The sequence below is a fragment of the Hirsutella rhossiliensis genome, assembly GCF_020360975.1.
Source record: "Hirsutella rhossiliensis strain HR02 chromosome Unknown scaffold00013, whole genome shotgun sequence".
In the NCBI taxonomy this organism is placed as follows: Eukaryota; Fungi; Ascomycota; class Sordariomycetes; order Hypocreales; family Ophiocordycipitaceae; genus Hirsutella; species Hirsutella rhossiliensis.
In genome coordinates, this window is record NW_025408679.1 from 611,396 (window position 1) to 630,540 (window position 19,145).

The 19,145-nt window shown below is 53.8% G+C and overlaps 5 protein-coding genes and 1 non-coding gene across 6 annotated transcripts; 3 read left to right on the forward strand and 3 right to left on the reverse strand.

The window, feature by feature from the left end:
• Positions 1-4,903: 4,903 nt before the first annotated feature.
• HRG_09584 (MULE transposase domain-containing protein) lies at positions 4,904-5,649 on the reverse strand (the record flags this gene model as incomplete). The annotated part of the gene is made up of 4 exons (XM_044868055.1): positions 4,904-4,913; positions 4,974-5,010; positions 5,073-5,098; positions 5,162-5,649. The coding sequence occupies 4 exons, from the start codon at positions 5,647-5,649 to the stop codon at positions 4,904-4,906; spliced, it is 561 nt and encodes a 186-aa protein (XP_044716636.1).
• A 1,862-nt stretch (positions 5,650-7,511) lies between these two features.
• HRG_09585 (ankyrin repeats (many copies) domain-containing protein) lies at positions 7,512-8,387 on the forward strand (the record flags this gene model as incomplete). Its single annotated transcript, XM_044868056.1, has 1 exon — positions 7,512-8,387. One exon carries the CDS (start codon positions 7,512-7,514, stop codon positions 8,385-8,387), a length of 876 nt encoding a protein of 291 aa, XP_044716637.1.
• Positions 8,388-10,047: 1,660 nt separating this feature from the next.
• Positions 10,048-11,142, reverse strand: HRG_09586 (uncharacterized protein; the record flags this gene model as incomplete). Its single annotated transcript, XM_044868057.1, has 3 exons — positions 10,048-10,162; positions 10,228-10,375; positions 10,485-11,142. 3 exons carry the CDS (start codon positions 11,140-11,142, stop codon positions 10,048-10,050), a joined length of 921 nt encoding a protein of 306 aa, XP_044716638.1.
• Positions 11,143-15,901: 4,759 nt separating this feature from the next.
• Positions 15,902-16,021, forward strand: HRG_12124. The gene has a single exon. It is a non-coding gene; the product is annotated as a tRNA-Ser (tRNA).
• Positions 16,022-16,817: 796 nt separating this feature from the next.
• Positions 16,818-17,637, forward strand: HRG_09587 (smr domain-containing protein; the record flags this gene model as incomplete). Its single annotated transcript, XM_044868058.1, has 3 exons — positions 16,818-16,851; positions 16,908-17,008; positions 17,074-17,637. The coding sequence occupies 3 exons, from the start codon at positions 16,818-16,820 to the stop codon at positions 17,635-17,637; spliced, it is 699 nt and encodes a 232-aa protein (XP_044716639.1).
• Positions 17,638-17,868: 231 nt separating this feature from the next.
• HRG_09588 (uncharacterized protein) lies at positions 17,869-18,651 on the reverse strand (the record flags this gene model as incomplete). The annotated part of the gene is made up of 1 exon (XM_044868059.1): positions 17,869-18,651. The coding sequence occupies one exon, from the start codon at positions 18,649-18,651 to the stop codon at positions 17,869-17,871; it is 783 nt and encodes a 260-aa protein (XP_044716640.1).
• Positions 18,652-19,145: the final 494 nt, after the last annotated feature.

The window sequence follows — 19,145 nt, forward strand, 5'->3', positions numbered from 1 at the left end:
TCTCATCATATAACGGTGCTGTCATCTCTTGTCAGCGCCGGAAGCTTTCTCCCTGGATGGTGCATCCGCTTCTTGTCGCATATCAAGCCTGCCTAGGATGATTACTGATGAAGTGGCGATATTACTACGCAACCGCTGTTGCCTGCCAGGCAACAGCTGATGCGTAGGCAGGCAACAAGCCTTCAATTTGTGTGTAAAGAGCTGCAAAATTCGCTGCGGTTCGTTCACTCACTTCCTGTTCTTTAGATAATTCTCATCAATTGCCTGATGCCATCTCTGACCCGTGTGGTGCCAAATGTCTGACAAGACCCTTGTGAGTTGCCTGGTTGTCATTCGCGCCAACGACGGCTAACGACAAATCAGAACCCAACTGGGTGCGCCATGAATAACACCTGGAACAACGCCAGTGTTACCAAGATTGGGCAGCAGGTTGGTCAGCAGAACGTGCATGAGGGTCTGAAGTTTTGCTAGTTTTGCCGTTTTGCTTCGTTCGCCCCGTTTTCAAACGCGGGTAATTAGATGCGCTTTGAATCGGGCGAAAGCTGAAAGTCTGGCCGGAACAATCCGAAAACCCCGGTGGCGCACCCTTCCCTTCTCCATCCTGTGCATGGATTGATGTTATTGTCAGAGAGCAGCATTGCGATTGGGCTATTTCCATCACCATCATCTGTCGCATATCGCGGCTCAGCCATCTCTTATTGTTTTAGGCGTCATAGTAGTCAGCATGTGGGTGGGCAATTAACGAGTAAGCCGTGGCCGTCTCATCCGGGGCGCCCTCTGAAGATTCTCCAATCAGTTTGTATAACTTCCGCCTAGCCGAGTCTCGCTGATGAGGCCGACCGCATCGCGTGGACTGCGTCCTTTTTTTTAGCAACCTTGACTTTTTGTTACATAAACCTGGATTTGCTCTACAACCGGACTGCCAGAAGATCCGCTTTCGCATCTACAGGCCACAACAGTTGGTTGTTGGACACAATATGGTCAACCATGAGCCAACACCGAGTACCTTCAACAACAAGGACAACACGTCACACATTCAAGCCGGGCAGCAGACCGTCCATGGCGGTATTAACAACTACTACCATGGTCAGCCAGTGTCGGATATCGACCCATTGAGACGTGTCACACACAGGATATCTCCAACAGGTCGACCCCTACCATCTATACTATGTCAAACAGCCACACCAACCATCAACATTATGCACACGTTATAGGCACCTACACTATGTGATCAGATGCTTCTAGCATCTCCCAGCCACTCCTTTATATTATCTATAAAGTTGTTGCTCTTTTTCCCTCCAGATAGCTAAATCAAGAGTTCTTCCACTTCCTGATCTTCATGCTTACTGCTGCTCTACACCTCGTGCGATAAGACGCTATCTTTCTCCGCCGTCTTCTTGTACGTCAATTCATACCGTGTCGTACAGCTAGCTAGTATGTGTCCCCGCCCAAGCTTGGCAAATTCTAACTTGACGATAGATCCAGATGACACTGAGACCTCAGGTTGAGCAACTCCTACAGCCCCTTCGTCTAGTTGCACCTAACTCACCGTCCATACAGAAAACCCAGCTGATGACTTTGTCAAGGCAGGTCCACACCAGGCCATACCCGTTATGTCGTGATGTGGACGGATCTGACTTTGGCAGACTCAGCTGGATAGAAAGCATCTAGGGGCTGCCAGCAACGGCAATGTTCGACAACTTGAACAATTCTTGAACAGTGGCGCATGCCTCAACACTGTGGATTCCGAAGGGCAAACGGCCCTTCTTCATCTGGCTGCCTCGGGGGGGCATGACAAGGCTATGCGGATCCTGATCAAGCGTGGGGCCAACAGGGGCGCCAGGGATGCCTCGGGCTCTGCACCTGCGACCTCGGCAAGGAGGTTTGGGCACGCTGGACTGGCGAACAGGCTGCAGTCGAGCTTGATATGATCTTTCTTGGGCCTCACAGTGACCAGATCACACATTAAGATTGTGAACATTAGACTTTAAAAGTGGGCGCCCGTGGCTACCTATAGGCTATCACGACCCAACGAGGGTCTTAATACCTAACAAGGGTCCTAGTAGGCCATAGACTAATATATAGCTATTAAAGGTTAGGCTCACGCCTATACGCACTAATAGGCGCGCCCCCTTATCCCTAGAAGCGGCGATAATACTATCGCTATATCTAAAGGCACCGAATACGGTAGTTAATTAGTAGAATACTAAGGAAGTTACTTAATAGATCTAGGTAACTATAAGCTACTAGATTAATAGGGAAACCTATTCTCCCTTTTACTATATATATATATATATATATAATTATACCTATAAACTCCTTCTTTTAAGTAGGATAGTATAATTATTACACCAGCTAATAATGCAGCCTAACGACTAGGGGGTATTCTCCGCCAAGTTACACATTGTTTCCGGCGTGCACGGATCAAAACAATTGTGACCTCAAGCATTTTGGAGATTGGGAACAGGCTGTTTGGTACACACAGTACTAAGAGTACTCTTAGTTGCTGTATGGGGTGGAATTCACGCATGAATACCCGCTACAGCCGCTGGCAGCCTAGTTAGTGTCGTGGCTGAGGCACAAGTCGGCTGAAACAGCATGCGCGGCAATCACTCTCAAACAAAAATCGAGCTTGGTGTTATAAGGGTACCAAAACCCACAAGGAACTCTAGGCTACGTAGCCAAATAAGAGATCCCGTGGCCATGTAGCTTTGGAAGCAAAAATATTCACAAAGACGGGGCAGGGGCAGCTTCGACATAGTCCCCTCGTCACAGCAATTCGTCGCCAGCTCCCAAGTCGGAGGAGGTCATTCCGACCAGTACGGCCACTCAACTCGACTTATATGAGAAAAGGTTACTATTAGTTGCTTACAAGTCCGGATCGTGTCTACACAGTATACACTCACTCGATCTGTGACTTAAGCTAGCATACCTCACAGTGTCGTCGAGTTAAGTCTATTGATGATGTCATGTAGCTGCAATTATGCTTCACCGCACGAGGTTTGCCTAAGAGATTTGAGTTTGAGCGGCTGAAATCGAGGATGGGATGTGCGTGTCGGGAGTCTTGGACTTGTTGCCTACTAAAGAGTAAAGACGCGATATAATACTTCGGAGTGTGGTCTGGAACGAGTAATCAAACATACACTCCAGATTTTCAAACATACACTCCCGACCTAAGCCCCATTTGGAAGAAGACCCCGCCACCAAAATTTGGCGCGCGCTTTCCCAACGCCGCTGCCGCGGCTGCCTGCCTAGATATATTGTCGCATATCACGCCCGTGTCAGTTCCTGAAACCTTATGCTCGATCACTGCCACTGCTGCGCCGGCTTCGCCGCAATGATCGGGGTATATATTGTTGCACGAATGTGTGCATCCAATTCTTTTCCTTTCCTTTGTTCTTTAGATAATTCTCATCAATTGACTGATGCCACAAAGATCAACCGCTGTCACGTGCGAGGTGTGGGACACTATTGTCTGACATATATGGATTCTATCTGCAATTATTACCAACGCCGGAAGATGCATCCCTTAGAGTCATTCAATTGAAGCTATCAATAAGCCCGGCCCGATCGATCTTCCGATATATATACAATATGCATATAATGGCGGAAGGTCTTTGCCTACCTCTGTGACTGTGACTGTGACTGTGAGGAAGGATCCGTCCGACGCGGCGGAGGGCGAGGCACGTAAGGAACGAATTTGTGACCGGCCTGCCTGCTAGTTTTGTATGGTGCCGTGTCCTCTGATCCCCTAGCTGCTGGAAATGCTCCGTAGCCGTCTCGTGAGACTGTGCCGGCGGCTGTGCCCACATGAAGCCGTCGTGATGTGCCTGTGACGAGGAGGCGGTTCTTGCCACTGTGACGGCGCCGGCGCCTGTACGTATACAGGCACAATTGGTGTAGGCGGTGGCATCACATAGTATCCCTGTGACGGCGGCGCCGGCTGTGGAAGTGAGGGCATCGTCGTTTGGTATCCCTGTGACACCAGCGGCACCTGTGGAAGTGAGGGCACCTGTGATAACAGCACCGGCGTTGCTGCTGCTTGTGACTTGATGAAATCACCGATCTGCTGGGCAAGATCGTCAACCCGGCTGCTCACGGAAGCAAGTGTATTCGACCTCTTGTTCATGATAGTGGTGCCTGTGCCCTTCCTCTTCTTCTTTTGCGTCTCTGGTGGCCGTGATACGAGCTCTGGGTTGGCTCTATGCTCCTCTTGCTCCCAAGCACTAAGGATCCGGCCCGTAGATGCCTCTAGTGGAGGGGATACCGCGTCTACTGTTTCCACGCCGGCGAGGCTGGACAACGTCAGGATCGGCTTCGTGGTCTGCATCGATATATTGCTGTTGTTCAGGCTGCTAGTAAATTAGTATAGTACTTATGGCTGGAGCAAGATACTTACAGTCACGCCGTAAACCCGCCAGTGGTTATCAATAAGATGCAATGGTATAAGGGCGGCCGCGTCAGCCTGGATCAAATCGCGGATTGTATGCCGGCAGGGCAGCCCCCATTGCATCGTGAAAGCACCCGTACAAATCGTAGGCATGCCTCGATTATCGGCAAGCTCAGCCCGGCTAGCCTAACTTGCCTGAAGATCTGTTTCATCGGCTGCCAGCCAATTTTTCGGTGCAGTGACTTCATAATCGTCTGCTTGGCCCATTCAACTCTAGCTCTTGCAAACTCGGATTGAAGCTTCTCGCGATGCTTCTTTTGCCGATGGGTAACGAGCCCTCTGATGTGCTCTTGTAGCTGATGGAGGTCAATGAAGCGGTTGCGTAATCGTGACTTCAACTCGTGATGTGTGCTCTCCACACGGGAAGTTACCGTAATGTTATAATTTCGGTACTGTTGGATAGCGTAGGTGGAAAACTGGGCACGCCATGGCCAGTAGGTTGTACGGAGGTAATTAACGAGAGCTATAAGAGGAGCTATTTAGTAAAAGGTTAGAGTAGGAGGGTAGTTAGGGCTAGGGTTACCTGGCTGATCCGAAAACTCTATACAGAGTAGATCCCACTGATCTCTGCACTCCTCAGCCGTGCGAGCCCTAAAGACTGAAACCCAGGCATCACGGATACCGTCAGCTGTGTGCTCAAAAGTCCGCCTTGGAGCCGGGGGTATTGGGTTTCCATCGTCATCTTCACGATCATCTTGTTGCTCAACGCACTGATCTGCCAGTTGTGAGGCATGTTGAATCTGGTAATCAGTGGCACGGTCGATAGGTCGGTCCTCGTCAATGGCATTATCTGCCTGTATAGGGTCGTCGAGAGCGGCTGCTGCAGCGAGGCGAGTCTCCTGTTCTGGCCTATCTCCGCCAATCTCGGTGCCATCGAGGGATCCTTCCCACTTCTTCTTGATGTGAAGGATCACGTTCTTCATCATATGCCAAACGCACACTTGTTGTTGCGTTGATGGGAAGATAGAGTCAAGGGCGTTCTTCAGGGCGGTATCAAAGTCGGTAATCACAACGCCCGGGTCCGGAATATCAGCCTGCCGACCAGCCTCACGCAACTGTGAGAGGATCCATTGGAACGCGCCTTCGTCTTCCTTGGCAGTGAGGCCAAAGCCTACACTGAAGCTCTTGTGTAGCCCTGTTGTGCCAATGATCTGTAGAAGCGGCATGTTAAAGCGGTTGACCTTATACGTATTATCCATGATAAGGAGCTCGGGTTACGCTTCCAGTCAGCAATACAGTCATCGTATGTCCAGAAAAACCTCCAAACCTTCCCATTAGGGCCACGGTCAACTGCATAGTAGCTGATTTCCCCTTTGCTTTAGCATCTTTGAGTACATCGAGGAAGGCTTGTGTAGATGTAGAGGCGCCGTAACGGAAGGCACGAAGTTGCAGCTGGATGAAGTGTATATCAGAATCGGTAATAAGGAGCTCAGGATATTCCTGTCGGATAGCATCCACGATATCCCTGCTCTTGTTATTGACGTTCTTGCTAAGCCCTCGACGAGGCTATGAAGACGCTCGATGCCGAATTTGCGTTGGCTTCGTTGACGGACGATGGGGTTAGCAATTGGCTCAAATAGAGGTTCGTGGTTATGAGAGCCGTGCTTGATGGTGACTTTGAATGCATTGCAACGTCGGTAGAAGCGGATGTAACAGCGAAAGTCACATCCCGACTTCTTGGATGACGTCTTGTATATACCCTCTGCCTCGTCCCAGGGCCTATACTGACCACTGTATTCACAGCGGATATTGGCTTCCTTGCGCCTAGGCTTGCCGGTATTCTTGCTATTTGCAACGACTACGACGTAGCCAAGGAGCTCTTGCGTAGCTTTGAGTGTTTCAAGCGCCTCATCATACGTATCGAAAGACATCTCCGTGATAGCCTCGGTGCTACTGTTGGTATTGCTTTCGGTCGAATTCATCGGGACGATTGACTAGACGTGACTATTGCGGTAGGCGGCGGCGGCGTTGCTGTTGTGTTGAGTCAAGTGGTGATAGCTTCAATTGTTGATGATTGCGAAAATGCAGATGGCGGCCAAAAGGCAGGTGGCTGGGCGGGTGGGCGGCGGCGATGGTCACGGCAAGCCAGGGCGTTGGGAAAGCGCGCGCCAAATTTTGGTGGCGGGGTCTTCTTCCAAATGGGGCTTAGGTCGGGAGTGTATGTTTGAAAATCAGGAGTGTATGTTTGATTACTCGTCTGGAACACGCCGTTGTCCCCGCCGGGCTTGGCGGCATCCCTGATCAGGTAAGGGTGTCCCACTTGTGCCCATCCCGCCAAGAGTCTATAAATAATTAACCAACGTCCGGTATCCCCTATTTAGCGTGTACTGACTGTATGTACTCCTCCTTTCCCTTTCCCTTTTACGGAGTATGTACTTTGCTTATTATTGGCTGCTGTTCTTTGCTAGGTCTTTGCTAGGTACCCTGTCTCTACTGTATATCTCCCTACCTACAAACCTTTTGCATAGTGCAGCTGGTACAGGTGTATTCTTCAGCTTCAATCAACACATCTCTTTGGGCCTTCACAACTTGGCTCTCTTTTCCTCGTGGATAGCCTCATTAAGGCAGGCCGCACGAGATGTTTACGTGGCCGTTGTGTTCGGAGGAGGGGGGCTTTTACTCGGGGGCTTTTACTCCGGGACTGTTATAATATGGGCGCTTACGCTATTGGTTCTAGTTAATGCCCGGCCGGGGGTGCACCAGGACCGACCGGGCCGACCGGGCCAAGCCGGGCCGGCCGGGCCTAGCCGTGCCCCGGTTATTGGCACTGGCATACTCGGAATTGACCACGCCTTTCAGCCTGTGTTCTACGTGCTTGGTTTCGCCGCTACAGGCCACCCACCTCTCCATCATTTCCCCATGGCCGTACGAGCACTCGGGAGTCGATCGAAACGTCAAGTATGATGCCGGAGGATGCCTGTTCTGGAGTCTCGGCTCTTACACGCAATGACATGGACGCAGCAGAGCGGAGACGTATGCAAAACAGAATAGCACAGCGCAATCATCGTAGGTCCTGGCTCTGTCTGCATTGCCCTCCCAGGCCTGGTATCAGAACGAGCAAATGTTAACCCACGCGTGCCCTTGTCATGTAGGCGAGAGGCGAAAGCGTCACTCGTCGCAGCTCGTCGACAAGAAGAGCAACGACAGCGTCACCTGGACTCAACCCTACACCATCCCTCGGCCGCCAGCACGAGCCCGGCAGGAGAAGCAGCAGCAGCTGGAATGGTCGCAACCGCCGTCCAAGTCAAAGACCCAGCCTCGTCATCAACTCACCACCGCCCTTCAAGGACCTACTCCATTCAGCCTACCTCTACCAGAGCAACAGCAGCATCCGCTGCACCAGGTCCCACCTCGATCGAATCTTGGGCCCACTGACGAGGACCACGATGACAATCACGATGTCCATCGAGATGATGCGGCGGGCAATGTTTTATTCGACAACAATCAGCCTTCGGACCACACATCAGACACAATGCATCTCAAAGACCTACTCTGGCTAGGCGAGTTGGATAAGCTTTCGGGCTACAACGCACTGCATCTAGCAGCATACTACGGCCAGGCCAGCATCGTGCGGTTGCTCCTGAAAACACGCCCTGCAGACGTTGACCTTTTGACCGACCACGGCCAATCCGCCCTGCACATTGCCATCGCAGGGCTTCATGTCGACGTCGTCGTCGCACTGCTGGATTATGGAGCAGATCTAGTCCTACCAGACAACCTCGGCCGGACGCCGCTTCATGTTGCAGTCATGGCGGGCGCACATGACGCGGCCCGGCTGCTAGTAGATCGTCGCCTAGAGTGTCTTCATGTTCGAGACGTGACTGGATGCACTCCTCTGCACGTCGCCGTCATGCTGGGCCACGACGATGTTGTGCGTCTGTTTCTAGGCCGAGGGGGGGCGCCGTCATTCTATGATTCTATTCTAGTCGCGTCCTGAGTTTTCAGTTTTGTATAGAGGCTTTTTGCTTGATTGATTAGATGTTCACCGTTCAAGCAGCAAGTAGATGGATAGTCAAATACAGAAGTCCAACATGCCTCTCACACGTTAAATCTTTTCTGCTTGAATCGGACACGACAATCGGCTGTCGCTCGTATGGTCCATCTACCTCCGCAATTGCCGCCCGCTCCGGTAGGCTTCCGACTATTAATCGTTTCCGCGGAAAGCGACGCAATGGATCTTGGAAACCGCGCTGTGCTTGGCCAATACCCGCAGCATTGTTTTCCCTAGGTATCCCGTGGCGCCAGGAAGCATCATGGTGGTACCTTATGTTGAGGAGTGTTGTCTGTGCTTGGTGCCTTTGCCAACCTCGATGTCTTCTTCCAAGGCTGTCTCCGCTTCCCAGAGGCATCGCGTCGCATACGGTCTTGTGCGCCCGCGTAAGATATCACTACGAGGATGGCTATTAGTGTCCAGGAATATAAGGGACAAAAGAATGATGGTTGCTGGAAAAGATGTACCAGAATCTAGAAGGGGGATTCCACGTACTAGGCAACGACGCACACCTCGGCGCCGTCAGACTGAACATGCTCGAGCCATTTCTCACTGACCCTGGGCTTCAGGGAGGACACAGCAACGTGACAAGCACCTCGTCTCATCATTTCACTGGCAGAGAGACAGGCCCAGCTCTCCGGCAAGCCCAAGGCTAGATGAGGTTCGACTTCCACTGCGATATCTGGCTCGCCAATCGTGTCTAGGGCAGCCTCTAGAGCCTAGGAGAAAAAAGAATAGGCTTAGGACGTAATCTCTCCAGTAAGCACCTGATAGCTAGTCAACTGCCTCCTATGTCACTTGCGAGCCGCCAAGGACTAATAAGAACTATTAACTCGTAAAAGACGGTTTCTACTAGATCTAGATCTTGACCGGGCACATGGCTTCCATGTATGGCTCGGCACAGGGCTCTATGTAATGGGAATAGTAGGCTTTGTAGCATCCTGGCGTCTGCTAGGGAAGCTCTAATGGCAAACATAGTACCGTTTATGTTAGCCAGGGACCCAACAAAGCCCCGATAGCACGCCACTCGGATGGCGTCTGTGCCTGGCGCTATACCTGCAAATTTCATCAACATTCACAAAATGCATCACATCCCGTCGACCAAGAGCAATACATGGCAGCATCGGTGCCAGCTGGTTTACCGCCAAGAGCCACAGTAGCTAATTGACCACAACGAGGAGCCCGTGCCGGCCGAGGCCCCCATGCCATTCAACGAAGATGACGAAATCGCAGAAAAATTCCCGGAGGCCCGTCGAGAGGAACAAGGCGATGGCGAGCCGCTTATCTCGACGCTTCACTTGATCGATTCGGCGTCTCTTTTCCGTGCCTTCATGACTATTCGCAAGGCGCGGGAAACGACGTATCGTGACATAGCGCACTTTGTCAACGATCCAACAGAGCTATACCACTCTTTATGCCTGGGCCTGTTACGGGGTCAGCACTGTTAGCACAGGTGCTGGGCGTAATTGATGTAAATTGAGCTACAAAGAGTGTAAAGGGGAGACGTGTCTACATCGCTCCCTTTAGGAGTCGTGTCCGTGGCGCTCGCACGTGACTAGTCTGGCCATGCCAGATCTACACATCGGGGCGTAGCCCACATTAGCCCCTACTCCTCTCTGGCGCTGGTGCCCTTTTCCTGTTCCTGGTCCTCTACAACGATCGTAGGGCCGTCGTCTATAGGGTCTGGTGCCGTTACTATCGACGGGGCGTCGCCATTAGTCCTAGCCCGTAGTGGTCCGCGTATTCTCTTGCCCTGTATCTGCAGCTGTGGTTGTATTCCTTCGACTTGCCCTGGATTTGGGCCGGCTGTGCTTCCGTTGCCACTCGTCGGTGCTGGTATGGTCCATCGTTTTCGAGAGCCGGGCCGTATCTCTGTTCGTACTTATCCAAGGCCGCTGTCTGTTGCATATTGTCTAAAGAGGTCCAGGTCGGGTCTTGCCAACCTTGCCAGCGTACAAGGACTTCCCGCCTACGGCCGCGGCCGGTTCTCTTCCACCTAGCGCATAGTATTTCCTCTACTACTTGGTGAGCCTCCCCGTCTACTTGGATAGATGGGGTTGAGCGTCTGTGCGTTGCTGACCAGGCATTGGGTCCGTCCCCGCTCTCCGGAGTTGGTCGACGTGGAACCTATTATAGCAGCCCTCGGGAGGTCTGCTAGTTCAACCGTGTACGGGTCGAGTACCTTGCTTATCGTATACTTAGCGTGCAGCCAGTCGAACTTCTTCTTAGGTCGCTCTGACGCGTAGTTCCGTAAGTCAAGCCAAACCTTATCGCCTACTTCGAAGCGTTCTGCCGCGTTCCGTCGTCTGTTAGCGAAGCGTTCTTGTTGCTGCGTAGCTGTCGCCATTGATGCTTGGCAGAGGTCCGTAATCTGTTGTAGTTTGGTAACAAATTTCTTTGCCCTGGTTTCTGGCGAATGCTGAGGATACTCTTCCGCATATGCTTCCGTAACGAGGGGAACTGGTGACTTCGGCTCATAGCCGTGTATAGCGAAGAATGGGGACATCCCTATAGAGGTATTGACCCGACCGTTTAACGCCATCTGAGCCGCGGGAACCCACTTATCCCAGTCGTTCTGGTTCTGGTTAATCACGGCGCGGAGGTATGCCTGTACTTCTTGGTTCATCCTCTCAGGGCCTCCGTCGGTTTGGGGGTGGTACGCCGTGCTTAGCTGCTGGTCGATCCCCAGTAACTTGCACATGTGCCTCAAAAGCGGCCTACCCATTCGAGCCCCTATCGCTCGTTATAGCGTCGGGCCACCAGTGGTAGCGGGCGAAGCACCATAGAAAACGCTCTGCACATGCTTCCGCTTCCATCGTTGGCATCGGTTCGAGTATAACTTCCTTACTTAGCCGGTCCTTGATAACCCAGAGGCAGCGGTTACCGTTCGCAAGGGAGGTCCGTAATAAAGTCCATCTGTATCTGGCGGAAGAAGCGGTCCGGTACGGGTAGCGGTCTAAGTAGACCCTTTATGCTCGCGCCATATCTTCGTACGGCCGCAGACATCGCAGTTACGCAAGAAACGTCGGATATGCTGTTGCATTAGCGGCCAGTAGAAGTCCCTGGATACGGCTTCTATCGTCCCTTCCGTCCCGGGTGGCCTACTACATGGGAGTCATGAACCTTCTGGATTAAGGAGCCCCGTAATTCGTTTAGCGACTCCTGCTCTAGCGGTGCTGCCTTGGCTGCTGCTTCTGTCGTGATCGGTGCGCCTGGCACCCATAAGCGGCCACGTAGTCGTAGGTGCCCCCGAGGATCAATAAAGCACTCGGCGACTTGTACCTTCAGCTTAAGCTTGGGGTCGAGGACCGAGATCCGTTTCGTACCGCGTTATAAACGCTTGTAAAGACTGGATCCTGGTTTGCCGTTTGCTGCCATAATTGTTGTAGCTCTGGGTCGTGGAAAACCGTGTGTTCTTCTTCGCCTTCTCCGCTTGAGTCGACGTTACTCCGACGTAGGTACGTAGGGCTGCTTCTGGAATAAGCTGCATATCTCGTGCTTCGTGATCCGCTTCGTTTGGTCGGTCCTGTTCGCGGCGAGAGCGCGTCTGGCACCACTGCTTCCCGTCCCGGACGGTACTGGAGCTGGAAGTTAAAACGCGAGAGATATTCAGCCCAACGTGCCTGCCTTCCGAGAGCTGTTGGCGCGTCATGAAATACTCGAGGTTCTTATGGTCGGTAAGGATAACGAAGTTATCACAGCTTCGTAGCTCGGCTGACCATTGTTCGAGACAACGAATAATAGCGAGCATTTCCTTATCATGGATTGGGTAGTTGCGCTCAGCCGGTGATAGCTTCTGCGAGTGGAACGCTACTGGCTTGCGTTGTCCGTCGACTTCCTGCGTAAGTGCCCCAAGCGCCCAGCCGCTACAGTCTGCTTCTACGAAGGTTGGCCTCTCGAAATCCCATTGAGTAAGAATAGGGGCGTTCGTAAATAGCGTCTTTAGTGTCTGGAACGCCATATCGTGCTCGTCCGTCCACTTGAACTTAGTCCCCTTTCCTGTTAGTGCTGTTAGGTGCAGTTATTTCCGAGGCTTGCGGTATAAATATCCGGTAGTAGTTAACGAATCCTAGAAAACTGCGCACCCCTTCTGGGTAACGGGGACTGCCCACTCGACTATTGCTCGTATCTTGTCGGGATCTGCCTGAATGCCAATTCCTGCGTGAATAATGAATCCTAGGTACTTAATCCGCTTGACTCCAAATTCGCATTTCTCCGGGTCTAGGTGTAGTCCATGCTCGGCGAGGCGTTCTAAAACTAACCGTACCTTCCGGAAATGGTCTTCTCTGCTCCCGCTCGAATAGATAAGTATATCGTCCATATAAGCAGAGGCGAACTCGTCGAGGTAGTCTCGTAGGATACCGTTAATATACCGCTGGAAGGTTGCTGGCGCGCCACTTAGCCCGAACGGGGTAACCATCCATTCGAAGAGACCGTACCGGGTGCGGAACGCTGTCTTCCACTCGTCTCCTTCTGCAACCCGTACTTTATGGAACGCTTGTACCACGTCGACCTTAGTGAACCACTTCGCATCTTTTAGGTTGCGAAGTGTCCCTATTAGAGGAAGGGGTAACGGTCCGACTTAGTGATTGCGTTCAACGCTCTGTAGTCACAACAGAATCGCAGCCCGCCACCTGGTTTCCTCACAAACAGGACTGGAGCTGCTGCTTCTGAACTGCTTGCACGGATAAATCCTTTATCCACTAGGTCTCGTAGAGTCTTCTTAAGAACCAGGAGTTCCTCTCGTGACATACCGTATAGTGCTCCATACGGTAGTGGTAACTGCTGGCCATTCGGGTCCTCCTTGATTCTGATTTCGTGGTCTATGCCTGGCTTATGAGGATTCAGCTTATCAGCTTCCTTCTTCATAAATAGAGGCAGTAAATCGTGGAACCGCTGGGGTATCGTTCGGCGTAGCTCTGCTTCTGACATGGGTTTCTTTGGTGATAACGCCCTTTCGATATCCTTCATGCTGATAGCGAAAATCGCCGTGGCAGCTGCCTCTCTTCCTTCCTGCTTGCGGATCCTTTCAAAGTAACCCACAAAGGTACTGGCTAGTACGTGCTTTGCTTCTTCGAACTCCTTGGCTTTCGCAGAATATTCTCCTTCCCGAGGTGATCTACCCAGTCTTGTGTAGGTTCATGCCATAGTCGTTTCTCGTGGGGCACTGAGTACGACTTTGTGTGGCATAACCAGGGTTTTCCTAGGATTAGGGGGAATTCCAATCGGGGCACCACGTAGGCACAGATCGTCTGTATGTGGCCGTTGACCTCCATTGATAGCCATACGAGGCCCCTAATCGTTGCTCCTTCCATTGCCCCTGATGCTCCTGTAATAGCTCGCGGTGCTATTTCCACTATAGGAACTTCCAACTTTTCGACGACTTCTTCGTCAACCGCGGCGTAGCACTGGCATCCCTCGTCTACGAGTGAGGAGAAGAGATTGGTCCTATTGATAATGCTTCGAATTATTGTAGGACCAACTTCCATTTTTCCTGAGAACTTCTCTTCTTTTGCCACTGCTCCGTTCTTTGGCCTCGAGACCCGTCTTTGTTTCGAGGCTACGCATTTCCCGAGAGGGATGGGGTCTCGCTAAGTCCTGACTCTTCCTCACTAGAGTCGTTACCATCATCTTCCAGCAAGGGCATGATCCTAGCGGTGCGGACTTTACATCCCTCGACCGGCTAGGGTCCTGTCCTGGCGAGTAGGGGCAAGCGGCAATGAAATGGGTGTTGTCGCCGCAGCGGAGACAACGACCCTCGTCACGGCGTTTATTCCGTTCGTCCTCGGATACCCACCTCGCCCGTTGCTTCCGTCCTGACCTAGGCTGGAAGCGAACCGTCTTGCTCGTTCCACTTGACCCTGGCCGTTCGCCCGTCCTCTCTGACCCTGCCCCTGAGTGCGTGTAACCGTCATTATTACGTCGCCGTCATGGTCGCGTGCGTCACGTGCGTTCTGCTCGGCGGGTAACGTTGCTGACGGTGCCGGGGTGTTGTCGTTACCGGCGACCTGGATGTTGCCGATGCCTGATGCCTGCCCTTGGTCACGTTGCCCGCGGAGCCCTGCTTCCTCTGCAACGCCTTAAACTTCGCGGTGTGCTCGAACGCCCAAGCAATCGGTGTAGACGTTGGATGTACTCGTTGTAGTCCTTCGGCATGATAACCGGGACTAGTTGCTCACGGAGAGCAGGAGAGATCGAGTTCCGTAGCCATGCGAGCTTGGAAGCATTATCCCAGCTCGCGCCGCCCGCTTTGGTCAATGTTTCCTCGAATTCAGGGAGGAACTTCCCAAACTCTTGGCTGTCTCGTTGAATGAGGTGCGCAGCCTGTCCTGCGCCCTCTCTGTCTGCTGCACGCTGCCGAACGTCTGGGCTAGGTGCGAGAAGAATTTCCGGGGGTCTGGGTTGCCCTTCGCGCTCTCTTGCCTCCAAAAACCCTCGACTCTCCTCATCATCTGATCCGGCAAGGTCTGCAGGATCTCGTACCACACGACGTTGTTATTGCCGTTTAGGCCCTCCTCTTCGTCGGTATTGTACTTAAATACCAGACGGTCGAGGTAGAAGTGGAAGGACTCGGGTTGACCGTTCCACTTCGGCCAAGTCATCGGCTTGCGCTTCTTGCCACGGTCCATTTCCTGGGCTGCTTCCGGCCTCGGTTCGACGGGTAAGATCGCCGGGGTACTGAGCACCCCCGGGCTGGGTGTCAACGGTGGCGCTGCTAGGCCTAGCCCGGTGAACATCTTCCGCAGTTCTTCGTCTCCCGCGATCCCAGATAAGATCTGCAAGAGCTCTTGCTCCTTCCCTCCATCGGCTCGTTGCGCCGCCGGTCGCGGTGCCCCTGCATAACTACTATTGTCCTCCATCTTGTTCGTCCGTCTCGTCGTCCGATCGATCGTCCGTCTCGTCGTTTAGCCTATCGCCTGTCTTGCTGTCTGTCCTGCTGACTGTCCTGCTGTCTGTCCTGCTGTCTGTCCTGCTGTCTGTCCTGCTGTCTGTCCTGCTGTCTGTCCTTCTGTCTGTCCTGTCTTTTGTTAACTGGTAGCTCAATATGTTACGGGTCAGCACTGTTAGCACAGGTGCTGGGCGTAATTGATGTAAATTGAGCTACAAAGAGTGTAAAGGGGAGACGTGTCTACATCGCTCCCTTTAGGAGTCGTGTCCGTGGCGCTCGCACGTGACTAGTCTGGCCATGCCAGATCTACACATCGGGGCGTAGCCCCTTACAGGGCCTCGCCTGTAAAGACAACATCAGGGGAATTCGCCCACGTGCAGCGAGAGAGGGCTGGTGCCCCTGAGGGTCCACCTTCCCATTCAACTTTGTCCAATATCGCCCGCCTCGATGAGGCCTGAGTCTGTTAGGAAGCCTGTAGTATTAAACCGAGAAATTTTGTGAAAAAGAAGATTAAAACATCAGTTTTTCGTATATATACTCAAAAGATTTGGAAAAATTCTAACAAACTCTGGACACTTTGCCAGAGCGGTTAATGGGTCAGCCTGCTAGAATAGGAATGATCTGTGAAGATCGATTCCGCCCTAGGAAGCTGATGGGTTCGCCCGCGCAGGTTCGAATCCTGCAGGTGTCGTTTTTTGCCTGTCCCGTGAACAGGAGCCACGGAACTGGAGCGCGCATATACTGCCTCCACTGGTATTATATGTGCCCTTGCATGCGTAGTAGACAGATTAATGATTGCCTTAGTGGGTTTAAATCCTCTAGCTGAATTTTTTCAGCTGTTTCTGCACATCGAAGGGGTATGTCAATGTATTATTAAAGATTGCACTGTATATTTGAATCCTTTAAGGTACTTACTCCTCAAGCAGTGGCTTGGAGCACAGGGGAAGGATGGTGAGGGCGTTTCCTCCTAAAGAAAAAGGGCAAGTTCTCGTGTGAAATTGAATAGGCAGGAATACGGATACTACTACCCAGTTTCTCTGGTATAGACCGTCCATTGTTCTTCAGCGACCGTCATTCGTCGACTAATGTCATGCTCTTGACAAATGCGCTCATCTTCTCTGTGGGCGCACTCAAGAGCCGCCGGGTAAGTGCATGGGAACCTGCCTGACTGCAGGCATTGCAGGATCCTTACCAAGTACGGAGGTGGAGCCTGTTATTGGCCTCTCAATTTCCCAATTCATGACCACGCTCGACCATGACTGTGCCAAGTTTCCAAGCTTCAACACCATGTCGAGCTGTCTTGGATTGTCGGCCTCCCGCGGCCGCGGCGAGAAGCGCGGCTCTAGGATCCACCACACTTGGGGCGCCCAACTGGTTGTCTAGCGGAGGGGGACAACCGCGTCGCACCGACCTCCTCGCCTGACCCGACCGACTCATCAATCCGACCTGATCCTTACCATACATCCGCGGCGCAAGCACCTGCCAAGATGGCGATTCCCATGACCAGGCTGGGCGGCCGAGGTATGCAGGCTCGTCCAATCCCTCGAGATGCGCACCGGCTGACACGGCGCGTACAGCCCTGCACTCTGGCGACAATGACCAAGTCGAGCGCGAATACGACCGCTTGCGCGACCTGGCGCGCGCCGAGGCCGACAAGCGCGGCTCGTGCTTTGATCGAGTACGGCCGCTTCCCTCTGTGCCGGCGCGTCGCACTTGACAGGACATACTGACGGACCTGCTCAGTCCCGCCAGGCGTACCAGTCGGGCGACGGCGCCGCCGCCAAGGAGCTCTCGAACCAGGGCAAGAAGCACGACGCCAAGGTGCACGAGTACAACCGGCAGGCGTCCGACTACATCTTCCGCGAGAACAACGCGCCGGGCAAGGTCGAGCCGGACTCCATCGACCTGCACGGGCAGTTTGTCGACGAGGCCGAGCGCATCCTCGAGGAGCGCATCCGCGCGGACCAGGCGCGCGGCCAGACGCACCTGCACGCCATTGTCGGCAAGGGCAACCACTCGGCCGGGCACGTCCAGAAGATCAAGCCCAAGGTCGAGGCGCTGTGCAGCGAGCTGGGGCTCAAGTGCCGGACCGAGGAGAACGCGGGGAGGATCTACATTAATCTGCAGGGCGGCGAGCCGCTCCCTCCGCAGCAGCACCCCGGAGGACACGGACAGCAGCAGCACCCGCACCCGCAACCGCACCCGCAGCCGCCGCACGGACAGCAGGACGAGACGGCCCAGTTTTTGGAAAAGGTGCTGCCGCGGGTGCTGCGCAAACTGGAAAAGGTCTGCTGCGTCGTCATGTAAACCTCTTTCCGCGGTTACGTCGCCTGCTTGGATTCTGGCGCGCGGTTGCTTGCTCTTGGATACAGGGACTACTACGGCTACATCTCAGATGGGAAATCAGGCTCCTCTTGGTCGGCGCACAAGATGGTCATCTTGGGGTATTTGAACGGATTTCAAGGAGGAACCCATCTGGATATTGACACATAGATGATACAGGGCATACCAGTCTATTTCTATTTATTTGCCACCATCTCATTGCCCGGCCCGGACCTGCTCCTGGTCGTCCTTGGCAGCAGCAGGGGGGGCCTTGTCGAGCGAAAAGCCCAGCACTTGGCAGATGATGACGACGATCATCTCCATGATGACGAGCATGCCGAGGTAGAGCCAGACGTTGGACGAGACGCCGCCAAAGACGACGAGGCACGAGTAGACGAGGCGGACGATGACAAAGGGAATGGAGAGGCCGACGCCGACGATGATGCGGCGCTCGCCCCGGGCGACGTGGCCTCGTTTGCGAAAGGCGAGGAGCAGCTCGAGGCAGAGCAGGGCCAGGACGGCAACCATTATGGCGGTGCCGGCCTTGCTGGTGGACGAGTAGGCAATCTTGGGCACGCCCCCCTGGACGGTAACGGCAGACTGTGTGCCGCCGACGATGACGAGGATGATGGCGACGAGCATCAGGATCTCGACGAGGCGGCGGTGGGCGGGCTTGACGACGTCGTGGCCGCTGCGGTTGGTGGAGTCGAAGACGCGACCGAGGAGCCCGAGCAGCATGAGGATCAGGGGCGCCAGGCCGAGGCCGTTGAGGGTCAGCCAGCCGACGTAGAGGCCGGCGTCGGCCGGGGCGGAGACGGTGGCGAGGCGGAAGGCGGAGCCGATCAGGCGGGCGAGGGCGAGGATGATGAGGAAGCGCCAGCCCGAGGAGCGGGCGAGGCCGTGCTTGAAGCAGAGGGCGACGGCGCCGGCGAGGAAGACGGCGTAGATGACGATGGTGGCGATGGCGATGTCATCGTAGGCGTCCAGCGGTCGGCCCATGGCTGCTGGAGCGGACTTTGCCGGGAGCGTCTCTGTCGTCCGACGACTGCTGGATGCAAGCCGATGTTTTGCAGCTGCTCGTCTCGTGGGGCGGCTTCGAGACAAAGACAGGCGTCTAGACAGTCCTGATGAGTGATCAACCGGCGTCGGAGAACTGGCACCCAGCGACAAAGCCAGGCTTCACTTCCCAGGATCGAGTCATCCGGGTCGACAGTGCCTTATACGCAACATGAATGCGCAAGGCCTGCCTGGACTTCTGTTTGCTTTGACTTGTCGGCTCGCGGCACGCTAGGGCTGACGGTTCGGCGAGGCAGCAGCAACAGGGCCTCCACAGCCTCAGTGTGGCTTTGCGGGCACGCGTCCGGACGCACCGGCGCCCGCCTTTGTTGGTGCGTGCCTTGTGGCAGGGGCGAATCACGTCGTGTGTGGCTGAGGGGAGAATCAACTACCCCCCGTCCTGTACACGGAAGAAGCGCATCAAGCGCATCCCCTGC